This window comes from Thunnus albacares, chromosome 16 (genome assembly GCF_914725855.1).
Source record: "Thunnus albacares chromosome 16, fThuAlb1.1, whole genome shotgun sequence".
NCBI lineage: Eukaryota > Metazoa > Chordata > Actinopteri > Scombriformes > Scombridae > Thunnus > Thunnus albacares.
Window position 1 is genome coordinate 8,968,585 of NC_058121.1, and position 15,427 is coordinate 8,984,011.

Here is a 15,427-nt window from a genome sequence, read left to right on the forward strand (position 1 = left end):
ACACACACACACACACACACAAACACAAACACATACAGCGGTGGAGATAGTGAACCAGGTGAAGTGAAAGACAAAGTTTTACTTGAGGCGACGAAAACTCGGCCTGCGATAAAAGCTAATAAGAGTAATCTATCAAAACACCTGTTCAAACAGCAGAAACATGTAGAAAATGATATTTCCATCTGCTTTCTCCGCAGTTTCCCGGCATGTTTTACACAACTACAGCGCACCCGGCAAGAAAATTTGATGCTATTTGAGTGAAAACTATGCATTTTCACATATTTCTGGACTATTATCATTACAATATTTAGTTTAAGTGCTATAGCCTGAAGTAATCCTTTACATTTTTGTGAGTGATTGCACCGATAAGCGCCACATAACATCAGTAAGACAAGGCTTATAGTGAGGGGATTTGAACTATGATTTGCTCATCCTGCCAAGCCTCACTGTTCAACATCACAGCTAAACTCCCTCACTCACTCACTGCCTGTGACTTCTTTATCAGACTACAATCACAAATCATGGCTGCAATAAGGAAGTGTATTCCATTCCTGATATAAGCCCTTTTCCACTGTAGTGATTATGGAGCGCTGTCAAACCACATCCCAGCCACAAAACATCCCAGCCCGAAGGTTCAGCATAAAGCTCTTCAAACTGTCTGTTCTGCAGCAGAGCAGAGACCTACATGAGAAAGGAATTTTTGGGCGGAGCTAGTTGCTTTACAGCACCCCATTGGCCGACCAAGGTGCCCTGACTGTCCTTCACAATACAGCTGTTTTTTCTGACACATATTTACACTTACGTAATAAAACAAACTTGCACTACATTATTTTTAACAAGCAACAAAAACAGTCAGGTCGACTGTTAACCATACTGGGTTGACACTACTATTAAGTGGGCATATACTGGTGCCCTCCAACAGTTACCTTTGACAACAGATGGAACGAGTGTGTACTTTGATCATATTTAGCTTAAAAGTACATAAAGTTTCTGACCTTCAGTCGCGCTATGGAGCAGTTTTTTTGCAGGCAGACGAGGACACATGACGCCATAAACAGTTCCGCCAACGTTTTCACACTATAACACAGACCTACAGGTGGCTGTGATGCACCAATACATGCAGAGAAGAAGAAGAAGACTGCAAGCTAGTAAACAAACATGGATGTAAACAACGCAGGATTCAGAATACTAAAAAGAAAATCAGCTTTGCAAAATGTTTTATGAGGAAGGAAATCCGTTCAACAGGTCTGTTACACCTTTAGGCGAATAACACTTAATGAAAACATAACTTTTGTTTGTTTACAACAAAACTCCACAGAGGCCACCTTTAAAGTTCCACTGGCTATTCCCACAATAGACCTTTTTCACAGCAGACAATGTCACCGGCGTGAGTCACTGAGATAATCGAATGGAGAAGAGCATCATTAATTTTATTCGTAACCTGTGCCTTTCCTGCAACAAACAGTCGAGATGTCTTCAAAATGTAAGATTGTATTCTTCATGAGTTATAGGCCAAGCAGACATTTAGTGGCATTTTGTCAGATGACGGCTTAGACCTCGTGAACATATTAGACGGAGAACAGGTGAAACTAACAACATTAATAATGGCTGCACTTCATATAAGTGGCTCAGTAAGCCATGCCACTGAGACAGCGTGCACAATACCAGGTCTGTGGAATACAACCGTTATTAATGACATTACTTATGTCTGTCTTTTTCCTGCCATGATATGTCAAAATGTCATGTGAAAAGGGTTTTGTCATTGAGTCAGAAGAGTCTACAAACTTTAAGACAAATTCATATCACACGGGAGCAAGTAACAAGATGTAACATGAACTTCTGTCAGTGCAATGACTTTGTTCGCTGCCAGATCTTCAAACTGTGCACTCCTTGTTTTTTTTTGTGTTATGATTCCTGAAAAACTAGACCCCATCAATGGTTTATCAACTGTACTAACGACATACACTGTTAAATTTTCAGGTATGTGCAGATCACATGTTTTCATTTCAAATCAAACCTCTTTCAAAAAATTTGAATTCCCAATTATCAACATCTACGTCTGGCTAAAATATTCTAACCATATTAATTATGCCACTACAAGAGCCTCTACACATAAAAATTCAGCAAATTGCAGCATCAGGCAGGTGTCCAAGTGTTTAATAAGGGCACATTTGCAATTACAAAATCATCAAAAATGCTGATGTTGTCGTTATTCGGAATTGTGACAGCTGTTGATTGCTTTGAGACCACGAGAAAAAAAATCATTCAAAGACCGTGTGGCAATCACGACTTCATGAGAAAAAGATCAATATCCTCGTCCACAGAGGAATACACGCTGCCCCTCTCAGTCCATATTAATGCATGTTGTGGTCCAACACAAGCATAGCAGAGGGGGAGTTCAAATCATACAAACAGCTACTTGGTGTTTTCTTCTTATATTAACGAGATGGCTGAAGATAAAATCTATATCAGCATCTTAGTTTTATTGACCTCTATTGATATTTGTTCTAACAGAGTTTGTGTTTCATTATAACAAGCTTTTTACAAACAGAACAATCAAATTTTAATCTTGACTAGATGAGGGCGCTAGATGAAAAGTCAGGATAGTTATTGCATTTCATCTTCTGGAGAATGTCTGCAAGTACCAAATCTCACAGCAATCCATCCAATAGTTGTTGAGATATTTCAATGAGGAGCTAAAAAGTCAACCTGATGATGTTGCTAGAGGAAAAGTCAGAGAATCACCATCGTTTTTTGAATGTATCCCCTAAGTAACTTGAATACAGGTCATACATTTCATGGTTAATCCATAAAATAGATGTTGAGATATTTCAGTCTGGATCAAAGCGATGGACCAACCGACCGACTGACCGACCAACACAGCCACCCCTAAAGCCATGCTGGGAGTATTGCTTCAAAACAAACAGTCAGCTAGTAGTTTAGTAGAATTTTTTACATGCATTCAGAGACTGTGGGATTGACCAGGCACAGTGAAAGGCAACTGATCTACAAAAACTACCATCTACATCTCTGTCTGAGGTCAAATCAGCCCAACGTTTCCAGCAAACGCTCAGATAACTCACCATTTAATGACATATATAACTATTAATTGATGAATACTGGAAGAAACATACAAACCAGACCCCGGTATAAAAATCTAAATACTTTAACACTTGCACTTTTGCTGCCTATATCCTGTACATCATGTGAATATTCTGCATTCATACAACCAGGACACTGCATATGTACAGTTCATGCTCCGCAACATTGTCTTCCCATCAAACTGTGGTTTCAATGATCTTTGACATATCTTCAACTCGTTCACTAGGATTCGTAAAACCATCTTCCTGTCGAGTAAAAAATGTTAACAGAAGGGTTTTATTATTGTCTCAAAGGCATTCTCTAATGATGCATGCAAGCCCTTACAGCCACAAATGAACTGACCACACAGCTTTGAGCCAACAACTCTGGCACGGTAGCTATTACGTGATTAACGCTGGGCTTAGAAATCACAGTGAAAAGTGATTTACTGGTAACTGAAACATGTTTTAAAGAGCAATGCCCCTGGCAGTAACCTCAGCGTTCCCACAAACATCGTAGGCCCAGTTTTATTAGTGGATACTTGGGTATATTTCTAAAAACTACAAGGGAGCAGCTCCCCTCCTCCTCACATTCTCAGTGTAGAGGAGACTGCTAAGCTCCTCTGTCCCATCAGTCATTGGCTGTTTACCACATTGCAAATTACACAACATCTGCACTCAGTTGCCAGTTTATTAGGAACACCTACTGAAAACTAATGCAGTCTAATATAACGGCCCTGCAATCAATCCTGCCTCTGTGAAGGTTATAATGTTTAGTTACTGTTGAAACTGTTTTAGAAAGGTGTTGATTCACCTTACCATTATCCTGCAGGCTGTTTGTGCTGCAGTTGAATTACATTGCCTTGTACTGAGAGGCATTTCTAATATTTAATCTACCCTCCAACTGTATTATTGGGATTGCCAACAGAGTTTAATCGATGGTGAGTTTAGTCAAAAGAGACATAAAACCTGTAGCAACTTATTAGCATGACATTTTAAACAATATTAGAGGGAATCAATACAGGAAGGATACTGCAGGATGGAGTGAAACAGTCTCAGGAGTAAAATCAATGGTTCTTACCAACAATAACTGCTGATCTCCTCTGAATCTCATAGCAAAGAAATTATTTTATATTACTTTTAATGCCGTCATGCTCCATGGCAAAGGTACAGCATGACTGACAGAGCAAGACTGCAAACGTGTTATTCATTTATGAGAGGTAGTTAAGCCCTGAACCTTATCTGAACAAAACAAACAGAGCTTCATTTTCCAAATCTTTAGTTTTATTATCGGACCTCCATAGAAATATCAGCGATAACTGTTTAAATGCATTAAGGTGTATATGATGGCTAATGCGATGCAGAAACAATCGTCGGTGTATAAACAAGAAGATTATAATGGATTTGTTAATCAGCATGAATCATTCTTGTATGTATGCTGGCCAGTAAACAGGTCAGCACTAAATTGACAGTTTTTTAAATGGACTTTGGCGTGACATTACAGTCGCTCTAAAAAGAGCGGCACGTTTTGGGGGCTGTGAGTTTGATAATCAAACGGGGGCCCGAATATTAAAATATATTGATAACCACAACAGTTTTGGACAAGCTCTTGCAATATATGCAGACTACACCGGCTTGGTTGACGTGTGCCTCAGCGGACATCAAAGCAAAACAGACTCACGACTTGCAGCGGCTACAGAAAACGAGTCAAAGTCTTTACAAAAACTACCACCCTTTTACATTTGGATCAGGTAGAAACCCCGCAGAAAAGACACAATGCGAAAGAAAGGACATGTGGCTATTGTATTAAAGATGGACTAGCAGGGGGAAAGACACAAGGGGCCATATATCTCATCTGGCCAATTAGCTAGCCTGCTTAGCCAGCAGTGGCCACAACAAAATGAATTTGCTATCTACTCCACTGGCGGACCAATGTTAGCTTCAGCAGCTACTCACCCAGTGGAAAGAGTCCAGGATGTCCTGAAAAAAACGGAGTCACAGCCGCCTAGCAGGTTTGTCAAACCGTAAAAACCTCGTTGTGCAGAAATTTCACGACTACAGACTCCGGACAAGCCTGCGGTGTCGCTGCGTTTTCATTTCGCACCGCTCACGGTACCATTAAAAGCTGCATTGTTGGAGCGACAGGACGCTGCAAAGCATTGTGGGAAACAGTGTTGATTAACGGAGTTATTCGACAACGGGAAAGATTGGTGAAAAGCTCCGCCTAGTGGTCAGTATGGGTACTACAAAGTGACACATTTAAAGGACAGGTTCACTATTTTTTAAATCTGTCTTAAAATAACAGTCAGGTGCCCATATAAACACTGAAATAGGTTTCCTCGCTGTAATCATTCCTCCTATTCATACTGGCTATTAAAAGATCCAATTCAATCCACAGTGTGTCCACACAGTCATTTTGTGCAAAAATGCATTTAAAAGTTGATGTGAAACTTATATGAGGCTTCAGCAGTCTGAGTTGGTCATATTAAGTGGATATCTGCCACATTTACAGTCTTTTTAGCATCAAATTCCCTCTTTGTGTTTCCTCAGACAGTGTTTCCCTGTTGAGCTGTGGTGGAAGTATAGTAACAAAAAGAGGGACTTCGGCACTAAAAAGACTGTAATGTTGAAAGATATCTATTTGATTTGACTCATTCGGACGGCTGAAGCTTCATATTAGCTTCAGATAAACCTTTAAATACATTTTTGTGCAGAAGGAGGTTCCATCACTTACATTTTAAAAGAACAGGAGGAATGATTATGGCAAGAAAGAAGAAACAGAAGAAGTTTTCTTCCCTTTGAAGGTGATTTTACATGATTAGTTAGAAACTGAAATGTTTGATTCAGCTTAATTTAATGAGTTATTTTTAAATACTGTACTCAATGATGAAAATGTTGTTTGTTTGTTGTTGTTTTTTTGTTGCTGGGGAATTTTTTTTGAAAACATTTTTAAGACCAATTCCAAACTTCACAATCTTCCAGTGACAATTGGTTATTATTGTTATAATTATTATTATTATGTTGCTGCTGCTGCTGCTGCTGCTGCTGCTGCTGCTGTTGTTGTTTTTATTTATTTTTTGTAGTTTTGCATCATGTGAAAAGAAAAATTCAATAATGCTTATGGATGGCAAAGGACAAATTATTTCCAGTAACTCTGTATGTTTTGTGTTTTTATTTGTTTCATTTGTGCTCGCTGTTGTTATGTATTCATCACTGAATTACAAAACATATTTCTTTGCCTTCTTCTGAAATTAAAAAAAAGCAAATCACTACAACAAAGACCATAAACAAAGATGCTATAAATGGGAAACATGCATACCCAAATATTTTTGCAGAGATGCTTTGATGAAAAGCATGAAAAACAAATTAATTTTATCATTAGAGGTTGTGGAAAATAACATCAGAAGAACTCGAAGAAACAGCCTATTACATAACACAGTCAGCATGAAACTAGTGGACATTTTATTTAAAAAAGGTAGCCATGTTTATAATTCTGACACAAAATAAATATAAAAATAGTGAAATACAGCATCATACATATAGTGTAGATGCATAAATAAGAAAACTTATTACAAGCAAACTACACCTCTCTCCTGTTCTTAAAACACATACATCTATGATTAAAGTAAAATACTACATTTTTTTTATGGTTTGCTTTGTGTCTGCTTTCTTCTTTTTTTGTTTAAATCTTATATTTATTCATTACACTTTTATGTATACTGGAGAGATCATTGAGTGAATGATATCGAATCAACTACAAAAACAAAGAAAAAGGAAAACAACAACAACAATGAAATATACTAACAGAGAAAAGTCAATACCACAATTTACTCATAAAAAAGCCATTAATAATTTTGATAGATTAAGATAATTAAAAGGTAAAATAAAATACCGGTATTCATGTAAAACAATATATAGGCTGCCCCACTAGACACTGAATGTTGTAGACTGTGTTCTTGTGTTCATCTTATTCTGTATTTGAACTCTTGTAGTGCACATTGTGAAGTATAGTGATTCTCAAAGTGAGGCTCGGGACCTCCAGGGGTCCTTGAGGGGGTTCCAGGTGGTCCCCAGCAACAAGGGGAATAATTTGTTCTCACTATAGTTACATCCATAAGTAACACAATGACAGAGTGTATGACTATTTTGGTCATGGGTTTCATATACTTTCTGTAATAAAACATCTAAAAGCAAACATCTTATCAGATGGGGGATCCTGGTACAAAATCTTATCAAATGGGGGTCCATGGTCTGATTTGTGTCACTTCAGGGGTCCTTGACGTGAAAAAGTTTGAGCACCACTGTCATGGTGATGCACCTCTATAGGCGGCAGTAGTGAGTCGATTAGAGATCATTTGTACATAAATAGCTGTAGAAGAAGACGCTCTAGCAGGCGCAGGGTGATGACGTACCGACTGGAAAATGGAGAGAAAACACATGTCTGCGTTTGCTTTGTATCAAACGTTGTCAGTAGACTTGCCTCCTCCTGTTGAGAAGTCGTCCCTGCAGGTATACGGTGTTAAATACTGTGGTAGATACTGGCTCAGTGCCCGCTGCTGCAGGAGGAACAGTACTGACACCAGCACAGTCCTCCTGCTATCTTCAAACATCCTTCTCATTTCTTAAGTCTAAACATGTATGTTCACTGTGTTTGGCCACATGTTAACTTGTATATTTTTTCTAGGTGGCAGCCAAGAAGAAAAAGAAAAAGGAGAATGGGGTTGCAGCCACTAAGGTCAACACGGTTAAATCTCAAATGAAGGCTGACAGGAAGAAAATGAAAAAGAAGGCCCTAAAGTGTGTAAAAAAAGAGGAGAGCCTTAAGAGAGTTACAGAAGTAAGTGTGTACCTGCTGCAAACAAAATGTGTGTCCGCAGTCATTTAAACGCCACGGGGTGCAATGTTTCTGATCACATCCATGAAAATTACCATGCGACACCATCGTCTTAGACCCTGAAATGATTGTGCAGTTGCAGTTAAGGTTCACTGAGTCTATTTGTTTCAGCCACAGGAGGAAGAAGAGTGTGTAAATGGAGACGGTGAGGCACTAGACGCTTTACTGGTCCAATTGGCAGGAGTCAACAACAGCAGGGAGAGAGCGAGCCAACTTTTCCAGTGGCTCATCGCTCCGGTTCCTGCCAAGGTCTTCTTCAGGTACTGAACTGTGTGTTCACATTTACATTTTAGTCATTTGGCAGAAGCGTTTATCAGAAGCGACTTACAAGCGAGGAGAGACAATAAAGCGTTAGAGGACAGTGACTCAGAAAGAGCCGTGATTAAAAATTCTCAAGTAGCTGACAAGGTATAATTGCAATGAGAGAGAGCACTTTTAACTTTTTTTTTTGTTTTTTTTTCTATTAAAGTAAGGAACAACTGGAAGTAGATGAGTACATAATAAATAACATAAACAACAATAAAGTAGTGCAGCAATCAACATTGTGCCAAAAAGTTAAAGGGGCTCAAGTGTCAAGGTGTTGATGGAGGAGTGTGTTCACATTGTTCGATGCGTCTGGAACTCAAATCCACTCCACACAGTGCTTCTGATTAATAACAAACACTGGGTTCCTATATATAATCTCTATAGATTTTTAATCCAAAATGACATTTCAACATCATCACTTTTTTTTTCTTGAAACATTCACCAGCTGATATTTTTTCCTCCTTTTTTAAGGGAAACTTGGGAAAAGAAGCCCATTCTTGTTCAACGTAAAAATCCATATTACTACAAGGGACTGTTCTCCACAGCGGAGTTTGATCGCATTCTTAGACAGGTAATCATCTGAAACATGACCGATACACTCACCCATCTTATCCACCTGTGTTGTAATTATTTGGCATTTCATCACCAATAAGAAGAAGATCTGTCATGTTGAACTACATGTTTGTGGGGCTGATTTAAGGAGGATGTTCAGTATGGAGTCAACCTGGATGTCACAAGCTACACTAACGGCAAGAGGGAGACGCACAATCCTCCAGGGAGAGCTCTGCCCTTCACTGTATGGGACTTCTATGAGGTATGACCAAAACACAACCGTTTTGTATATTTTTTCCTGTTATTTTTATTAAACCAAGGACTGTGTGTTGTGTAGTATGCACTGTAAGCATTACACTACCAGGGAGGTCCATATGTGATTATTTCTAATGTGAAATTACCGTTTTATGGTCCTGATGATATTCTTAATAATTAGGCCCTTTGCCGCAAATTAGCTGCACCAGCTTTCAGCATGGGAGTCATTAATCAAGTTTCTTCTTACTAACTTCATTAAAATGCAGTTAGATGTATATGTTTATGTATTAAGCAGGATATTATCTTTTAATATTTTCTACGCTGCAAGCTAGTAGGCATTTTGTCTTGGGTGCATTAACCGCATCAGTGCACCACCTGCCCAGCACGCTCACTTTAGATTAGTAACTTTCATCGTTATCTCCATATCCCAGAGTGGCTGCTCCCTCCGCATGCTGAATCCTCAGGCTTTCTCCTCCACCGTGTGGAACGTGCTGTCCATCCTTCAAGAGCAGTTTGGCAGCATGGCTGGGGCCAATGTGTAAGTATTGGGGACACAAAAAAAAATCAACAAAACCTTGTGGTGTAATGTGTCAGTTATTGTTTCGATATTAAATGAATGTTTTATTCAATCAGATACCTGACACCTCCTGGAACACAGGGATTTGCTCCACATTATGACGACATTGAGGCATTTGTGGTTCAGTTGGAGGGAAAGAAACATTGGAGAGTGTACAACCCCAGGTGAGATACAGTGAGGAGCCTTTTTTTTTAAAAGAGCAGCACCAAGTTAAAACCACAGGATGAATCATGTACATGTAACAGATGTACTAGTGAGCTTTTTCTGTACTATATTTATCATATGTGGGTCATAATTCACCAAGCATTGTTTTCCATATGGTTTGATTTCATGTCTAATGCACACCAGTCTTAGTTTAAGAATATATTGATTCAAGAAGCACATTGTGATATTGTTTTGAAACTTTTTTTCAGGACAGAAGATGAAGTCTTGCCTGTGTTTTCAAGTCGTAAGTGAAGAAAATATTCATTCATTTTATAGCTTGCTTCTTACAGTGAGAACAATTTGTCTCAGTTATATTGGAAACAGGTTTATAGTTAATTATTTACGCTCTTGGCTTTAAACACACATACTCAGAGAAAGGTAACACGTTGCACAGATGTAGCTAACTGTTTTACATTTCCCCTCTAGCGAACTATGATCAGGCAGAGATCGGGAAGCCCATCCTGGAAGTGGTGCTGGAAGCAGGCGATCTCCTCTACTTTCCCAGAGGATTCATCCATCAGGGCGATTGCCTCCCAGACTGTCACTCCCTGCACATCACCATCTCCTCTTACCAGAAGAACAGCTGGGGAGATCTGCTACAGAAGGTAATACAGTCTGATCATTACAGTTGAAGGCAAAGGCTCTAATCAGAAACCGTTTGTGCTTAACAAAAGGCAGCATGAGGCCATGGGTACGTTAGTCATTTCTTATATCAGAAATGTACTGAATAAGCATTACAAGTAATAACCAGTTGTACAATCAGTTGTGATTAATATGAAGTAACAGTGATTTCATTAACAGCTGCTTTTTGACAGCTTTTACATTTGCTGATCTAAATGCATTCAGTTCTTCCTTGTAAAATACTTTGGTGCACATAAAATAATGTACTTTTACGTTTGCACCTGCTGCAACTGCAGTTTTTTAGGAATACAGAAGAAGAACTGAAGTTTTTTTACTGGTTGAGCAGTGGGAACACATGGTTTAACAATCAATGAAAATTTTAAGATTATCTAAGGGGAAAATGATTGAGTATCACTCCCACTGTGTTACTAATTAATAATCTGCGGGTTGTGTAATGTAAACAACCACAGCAATGAGATGTCTGCAAGTACAAGAACTTTAAATTTCAGTTTACTGATCATTATGTTGAAAGAATATGTACAATTGTAGGAACATAGTAGGTAGTTGAAATGAATACTGGTGTAAATTACGCAAGTGTGGATTCTAGAAAAAAAATAGTTCAACATATCAATAGCCAGGTTATGTTTTCCAGACATCTTCACGTTTTCATTTCCTCTTTTCAGGTGGTTCCAGCAGCACTGGAAATAGCAATGGAGGAGAATGTGGAGTTCAGACAGGGTTTACCTCTGGATTACCTGACATACATGGGCGTACAGAATTCTGACAAGGTAATTCATCCATAATTTTGTATTTACTTGCCACTTCCTGCCACCATTACCATCCTTGGCTTCTCACAATTTACTTAATTCATTTAATGATCAAACCCTCCATCGCGTAGGATGATCCACGCAGGACAAAGTTCTTCTCAAAAATTGAGAACCTAATGAAGAAGCTTACAAATTACGCCCCGATAGACGCTGCTGTGGATCAGAAAGCCAGAGACTTCCTCCATGACTGCCTGCCTCCAGTGCTCACTCCAGGTATATGATGATACATCAGGGTTGGGAATTACCACACTTTGAATTCATGTTATAATGAGACTGGTAAGCAGAATCTGAGTATGCACTGATCCCAGCTCTGAGATACAAAACACTTGTGCGTGTAACTTATTCATGCCATCCCCCACAGAGGAATTAGCCAGCAGCGTGCAAGGAGCACCTGCTAGGTGGGAGCGTGGGAAGATTATGGATGTAGGTGCACATATCACAAGCCAGACCCGAGTCAGACTCCTCCGCGCTGGTTGTGCCAGGTAACGCAGCTTTTTACTGCTTTTCACAGCACATTCACAACTAGGTTTTCAACATGCAGAGCACAATGTATTTGACTGTGTGTGGTGAATAACACTGGCTTTAATGATCCATAAAAACAGAAATGTAAAAAGATATCAGTTTTTGTTTTTTTTTTTTTTAACTCCATAAGCTGTTCTTTCTTTTAGGTTATGCAGTGATGGAGACACTGTTCATCTTTACTACACCACAGACAACTCCAGAGTTTTCCACAAAGAGGAGCTCAAGAGTTTCGAAATAAAGCCAGAGGTAGAGATGGGAGGATCTGCACACATCTTGTGTTCTGTACAGTGTCCTAATAATGTCACCACCTAATATTTGTTTTTCTTTCAGCATACAGATGCCATAGAGTTCCTTATCAATTCATATCCCAAATTTGTGAGTGTAGGAAGCTTTCCCTGTGATTTTTCAGAGGACAGGGTATGTTGTTTTTTTTTTTTTTTTTTATCTTAACATCCACACTTTCTTATTCTAAATGATTTAAATTAAAGACTGTGTGAAATTAGTGCTTTCCTCATATGCTGCCCTTTTTGTCCCCTCAGATCTCTTTGGCTGAGCTGCTTTTTGAGAGGGGGATTATCCACACTGCAACGCCTCTGTAGTGGACACGCACTCTTCAGTTGTCCTGACTGCATGAATGGATTCAAACTGTCTTTGTACAAAATAAGATCTTTCTGCTAAACACTTCTTGTCCCAAGTTGTCTTCATTAGCTGTACTGAAGTGATCATGCTGAATGAGTCATTTATGAATTTTCTTCCCATTCAGCATCAAAATAAACCTGTTTTTTAAAAAATGAAACTGATGTTTTTTGTTATGCAACCAAAATCACCGACAAGTACCAAATGATTTTGATGAGAAAGCGCATTTTAATTATTGAATTATACAACTCAAAAACAAGTAAAGGGAGTCTTCTTAAATATTCTAATTTGAGGGGCACCCATCAGTCATTCACACCACAGATGACAGGACAAATTCCAGGGCTGGTTTGTCTACTTCCAGGTCACCTCCTCACCAGGCTTCAGCTCCCTACAGAGAAGAGAAATCAGAAAGATTCATAACATTGTTTCCAGACCTCAGTTGTAATTAGATGACCTTTGTGTCATTCAGTTCAGGAATAAAACTTCTGCTTTATCTTAAGATATTGAAACGATTCTGATGTGAAAATGTCCTAGTCTAGTAAACAGAATGCTGCTTACTGACAATCAAATACACAAAAGTGTATAATGTATTCAGTTTTACATTTAAATTGCACTGAGTTCTGTTCTGTCTCAGACACATCAAAGGGACAAGTTAAAAACACCAGACTAGAAGCTGTATTCAACTTTTTGGTATTAATCTGAGAAATTAGTGTAATCTTAAATCATGTTTTGAATATTTGGTTGGGTTAGGGATAGAAGAGTAGGGTGACCGCATCTGCAACTATATGTATTCCCTGAGTCAATAAACTATCTGAAACACCCATACACTATATGCATGGTAATTTCAAGTGCAATCTGTGGGTATCTTCACATGACTTACTAGATCCTTCATTTATTGACTGACCTGTTTTTACTTTTGAGTCTTACCTGCTGTATAAAGCACTTTTGTTCCTGAAAGCTGTCAGCTTCTGGTCCTGTTGTTTGTCAAGGTACCATCCAATCACAAAACCCATGGGCACCAAAATGTTCACCCAATGCTCACGTGCAAATGATACGAAGTTGACCATGGTTCCTACAAATGTAAGCAGAAGACACATTGCAACATTAATTCTGAGGCGTTGATTATATTCTCTGGTCAAAAACAGTCACATTTAAAAAGGGACAGATGCTATCACATATCTATTTCCCACACTTAGAACGGATGGAATCACTACAGTTTCATCTACAAACGTCAACACACCAATTAGTGGCATTGCTGCAGTGCACATCTGGTTATCACAGCCATAACAAACCAGTGCAACTATTGCATGGTTAAGATAACTAAATACATGCATGAGCTTGCATATCATGAGGCCAAGAAAAGATTTATTTTACTGCTAATTTGCTGAAAAAGTGAGCCAGAGCTGGTTAAATGTCTGGATGATACATCAATCTATTTAAAGCGACTCTAATCCTTAGCAAAAGGTGCAGGACCCTTCCCCCATAGTTTTATGAATTGTATTCCTACAATAATCAATTCCACAATTATTCCACTTGACATAACTGTGAACTCAGGCCTCCTATCTGCCCAACATCTCAACTACAGTTTGGTTTAATTTACACAGGTTCAATGATATGGAACCCCATGCCAAGCTGTAAAAGGTTTGTTTTTTATCTCTGCAATGTTATTGTTATGGATTAAACTGCCCACAATTAATTAGTTGTTATAATTTTATTTTAACTACTTTGTGTACTTGTATTTTTTAATCTTTTCTAATTGAGTAAGGCGTGCACTGGAGAATGCCCTGATCAAGCCCCTTTGAGGATTTTTTTGCACCTCTCCATCATATTTTTCTGTTGTTTATGTGTATATTAATTTGTATCTTTTGCATATGTGTAAACAAATAAAAATCAAAAAGGTGTACTGTACTGGATCTGCATGAAACAATTTCTTGAAATGTCCACAAAAAGCCTCCTTTTCATTAACACTGCGGACTTAAACACTGTGCTATCAATTATTTTAGGACAGTCCATCTAAATTTACTATTGTGAGACAGAGCCTAAACAAACCTGGAGGCTGCTACACAAACAGAGCTGGTTCATTGTATTTATCGTTGGAAATTAACAGCATTAACCGTTACACACCTGACAAATCATGAGTGATGACTCACCTCATACCCTTATTTCTAGCATCGGGGCACCTTTTCGACCAACTTATATAATGCCAGAAAATAATCAATGGTAACGAGTTACACCTTAGACATTTCAATGTTGCTAACGTTTGTCATGCAGAGCTTTGAGCTAATTTGTGCAAGATGAGAGTCATTTCTAAACCTCAAGGTCCATTCATAACACATCTATGTCAATCAACAGCGACTGTGTCACAACGCTCACTTGAAAACTATAAATGCACTAGGTGTTATTTCATCATTTGCAATGTCCTGATATTCTAACTACCAAACAAGTGGAGCTAAAACCCTGAAAATATAGCTATCTTCCTTACTTTTCAGGCACCAAGTAATATCACCAGAGCCAGCAGCACCTGGCTGGCTAATCAATTAGCAAGCTAGAGTTAGCAATAAGTATCATTTGTCCTTTGGAAACTGTTTCTACGTATGAAAACGAACAGTGTGTTTACCATGGTAAACGCTTTATAGTATTTAATACAGCCAGTAAGCAGATACAACACTGGAATATGTAAAATATTACCTTTTGTTTACACCAAGCCGTGGCCTTCAGCTCTTCACTCGGCAGGCAGAGGACATTGGATTCTACCAACTGGGCAAAAATGACGTGGTCACTGGAACAATAAAAACACTATTATTAGTGTAACAGCCCCTTTAATAGGTTACAACCTAAATTAGAAAGTATTAAATTGTAATATTTAAGTAATATTATTAATTTCTGGTGAGATAAAATTAGAATTCGGTGATTGCACATAAAATTATTTTGTATTGTCACCGCCATACTTGGT

General features: G+C 38.5%; 3 protein-coding genes across 3 annotated transcripts in view; 1 reads left to right on the forward strand and 2 right to left on the reverse strand.

Annotated features, from left to right (window-relative positions):
* The window catches only part of extl3 (exostosin-like glycosyltransferase 3), a 30,134-nt gene extending 24,889 nt beyond the window's left edge, over nucleotides 1–5,245 (reverse strand). The window contains exon 1 of the mRNA XM_044376932.1: nucleotides 5,037–5,245. The gene's annotated coding sequence lies outside the window, so the exon portion shown is untranslated. The remainder of the gene's footprint in view (nucleotides 1–5,036) is intronic.
* Nucleotides 5,246–7,442: 2,197 nt separating this feature from the next.
* riox1 (ribosomal oxygenase 1) lies at nucleotides 7,443–12,634 on the forward strand. Its single transcript, XM_044377092.1, has 15 exons — nucleotides 7,443–7,589; nucleotides 7,765–7,917; nucleotides 8,086–8,234; nucleotides 8,752–8,851; nucleotides 8,981–9,094; nucleotides 9,519–9,625; nucleotides 9,721–9,828; nucleotides 10,078–10,112; nucleotides 10,295–10,473; nucleotides 11,173–11,277; nucleotides 11,388–11,529; nucleotides 11,678–11,798; nucleotides 11,985–12,084; nucleotides 12,169–12,255; nucleotides 12,378–12,634. The coding sequence occupies exons 1-15, from the start codon at nucleotides 7,503–7,505 to the stop codon at nucleotides 12,435–12,437; spliced, it is 1,647 nt and encodes a 548-aa protein (XP_044233027.1). The 5' UTR covers nucleotides 7,443–7,502; the 3' UTR covers nucleotides 12,438–12,634.
* A 48-nt stretch (nucleotides 12,635–12,682) lies between these two features.
* Nucleotides 12,683–15,250, reverse strand: LOC122999822 (NADH dehydrogenase [ubiquinone] 1 beta subcomplex subunit 1-like). The gene is made up of 3 exons (XM_044377094.1): nucleotides 15,163–15,250; nucleotides 13,402–13,546; nucleotides 12,683–12,862 (listed from the first exon to the last, which is right to left on the reverse strand). The coding sequence occupies exons 2-3, from the start codon at nucleotides 13,539–13,541 to the stop codon at nucleotides 12,826–12,828; spliced, it is 177 nt and encodes a 58-aa protein (XP_044233029.1). The 5' UTR covers nucleotides 13,542–13,546; nucleotides 15,163–15,250; the 3' UTR covers nucleotides 12,683–12,825.
* Between the last annotated feature and the right edge of the window lie 177 nt (nucleotides 15,251–15,427).

Excerpts from the sequence above, each read along its gene's own strand:
- riox1 (XM_044377092.1), top strand. The coding sequence starts at position 7,503 with ATGGAGAGAAAACACATGTCTGCGTTTGCTTTGTATCAAACGTTGTCA. Across the intron at positions 12,085-12,168 it reads GTTTCGAAATAAAGCCAGAG|CATACAGATGCCATAGAGTT; the intron begins GTAGAGATGGGA and ends TTTTTCTTTCAG. Across the intron at positions 12,256-12,377 it reads GTGATTTTTCAGAGGACAGG|ATCTCTTTGGCTGAGCTGCT; the intron begins GTATGTTGTTTT and ends TTGTCCCCTCAG.
- LOC122999822 (XM_044377094.1), bottom strand. The coding sequence starts at position 13,541 with ATGGTCAACTTCGTATCATTTGCACGTGAGCATTGGGTGAACATTTTG. Across the intron at positions 12,863-13,401 it reads AAAAGTGCTTTATACAGCAG|GGAGCTGAAGCCTGGTGAGG; the intron begins GTAAGACTCAAA and ends TCTTCTCTGTAG.